This window comes from Penaeus vannamei, chromosome 7 (assembly GCF_042767895.1).
Source record: "Penaeus vannamei isolate JL-2024 chromosome 7, ASM4276789v1, whole genome shotgun sequence".
In the NCBI taxonomy this organism is placed as follows: Eukaryota; Metazoa; Arthropoda; class Malacostraca; order Decapoda; family Penaeidae; genus Penaeus; species Penaeus vannamei.
The window spans coordinates 48,566,560-48,569,059 of NC_091555.1; the positions used below are offsets into that span (position 1 = coordinate 48,566,560).

Sequence of the window (2,500 nt, forward strand, 5' to 3'; positions counted from 1 at the left end):
TGAAAACCCTTACCGGTGCGCTGGTAATGAATCACGAAAACGGCTTCCGTGGAATTGGTGTCCATGGCGGCCGCGTGCTCAGACCGGAAGTAGATGTGGGCGACGGACGTAGAAATGTTCAGGGGAATGGTTCTGTTCACGGCGCCCCACAGCAGTTTCTCGCTCGGGCTGCCCAGGACCTTCGTTCCTGTCGGGGGAGGGGGGAAGGGGGGGTAATGAATGGGTTCAGGTATGGGTGGGGGAGGGCGGGGTTTTGAACCACACACGCACACACACACACACACGCACGCACGCACACGAACACAGACGCACGCACGCACGCACACACACACGAACACAGACGCACGCACACACACACACACGCACACACACACACACTCACGTAGATACACACACACACACACGCACACACACACACACACACACACACACACACACACACACACACACACACACACACACACACACACACACACACACACACACACACACTCACGTAGATACACACACACACACACACACACCTACACCCTCGCGTTCATCCTAAGAGTACTCCTCACCCCCCCCCCCCCCCCCCCCCCTTACTCAGGGCATCCTTCACTCCCTCCGCGGGATCTTTCGCCTCAGCATCCTTTCCCCTTTAGCATCCTTCACTCCATCCTCCCTCCCCTCCTCCTTCCCCCTCCCATTCTCCTCCTCCTCCCTCCCTCCTCCTCCTCCACCCTCCCCCCCATCCTCCTCCTCCTCCTCCCCCCATCCTCCTCCTCCCCCCCCCCCCCGATCCTCACCAGGCCCCACGAGCAGGAAATCGCCACTCGTAATATTCTTCTTCTCCTCGTCACTGTGGATCCTGTCGGGCACGAGCAGGTTCATCCGCGTGAGGTTGAGCTCGATCCCGTACCCGCGGTCGCTGCCGAGGTCGAGCACCCACAGCCACTCCAGGGTCGAGGCGGAGATGTCGCTCTGCCGGAGGGTGATGGTGCCGTTGGGATCGTCGCGGCGCGTGAGCTGCGGGGGAGGGTTGGGTTGCCTGGGGTTTAGGTTCTCTCGCTCGCAGGGTTCGGATTTTGTCAGTAAGGGGTTCAGAGAGGCAATGGAGGGGTTCTGAGGGGCAATTAAGGGGTTCAGAGTGGCAATTAAGGGGTTCAGAGAGGCAACTGAGGGGTTCAGAGAGGCAATTAAGGGGTTCAGAGAGGCAATTAAGAGGTCCAGAGTGGCAATTAAGGGGTTCAGAGGGGCAATTAAGGGGTTCAGAGAGGCAATTGAGGGGTTCAGAGAGGCATATTAGGTTCAGATTGTTTTCTTTATGCTTATTTTGGTTGTATGATGGGGTTTAATTTACCTTAATTATTTGTATAAAAAAAATAATCTTGCGAAGGTGATAAACGGCAGGTATCGATTTGCTCAGTACATTTTGTCCTGAACTAGAACGTGCAGTAAAAATGTACTTTTTATTGTGTAAACACGATTTCCTATCATGTCTATATCAGAGTTTATCGAAGGATATTGGCAAATTCTAAATTCCACATGATTAGGTAATGATATTTAGACGTAACTGTTACTAAATGTCTCCAACAAAGGAAAATTATTATAAAAGCTGATGTGCCAAACCAAAGACTGCTACAAACAGAAATTAATAATAATGATAATAATAATAACAACAACGATACTACTAATAATAACAAAGACAATAATAAAGGTAATAATAAAGATGATGATGATAATAACAAACACACGTTGATCACCTGGACCGCCCGGCCGCCACCTCGACGACCTGCAGCGAAGAGGTCGTCGTCCCGGCCCACAGGAGGATCTCGCAGCGCCTCCGTCGGCCGCGTCAGGAGCTGCGAGGGCGGGCCGAGTGCCTCCTCCTCCGTGGGCGCCTGTGGCATGTGCCCTTCCACGAGCCCGACTTCAAGGAGAGGGAGAAGAAGAAAAGGAAGGAGAAGAAACTATGAAGGAACTGTTATTCACTTGTGTTCAGTTTTCTTTTTTTTTATTATCCGTATTTGGGCTTCGCTAACCCGAGAAAAAATGATAATAGATAAAAACATAAATATATAATCCATTTATATTCTGTTGCTTATATACTTATTTCTAATCCACTAAGCCGGATTCAATCTATAAATTTCAGGATTATTCCGAGAACGCGAAGGAAAACATTGACGAAACCTACCCATAAACACGAAGCACAAGTATTTCTTCATTTCCAAAGGTTTTTTTTTTCGGAAGCAGTTTTCCCGACGTCCAGCGAGGCAACGAAGACCGGTGTTACTGAAGAATATACAATCACTCATTCCAGATCTTCTGATGCAATATAAAACTCATTCTTGGGTGAATTGTTTCCGAAAAAGAAATTGGGTGTTTGCGTTATTTTTTTTATCGGTATTGCAAAGCGGATATATGAATTGTGGAGATCAATCTGCGTGGCCGGAATTATGGGATATCCGATGAAGGATAATAGGATTTAATACATGCCTTCATTATTCATTAATATGAG

General features: G+C 48.9%; 1 protein-coding gene across 1 annotated transcript in view; it reads right to left on the minus strand.

Annotated features, from left to right (window-relative positions):
- The window catches only part of LOC113807686 (uncharacterized), a gene marked incomplete in the record, with an annotated part of 5,754 nt that extends 3,862 nt beyond the window's left edge, over nucleotides 1-1,892 (minus strand). Inside the window, 2 exon segments of the mRNA XM_070123397.1 lie at nucleotides 896-1,104; nucleotides 1,746-1,892. Coding sequence (XP_069979498.1) covers nucleotides 896-1,104; nucleotides 1,746-1,892 — 356 coding nt within the window.
- Nucleotides 1,893-2,500: the final 608 nt, after the last annotated feature.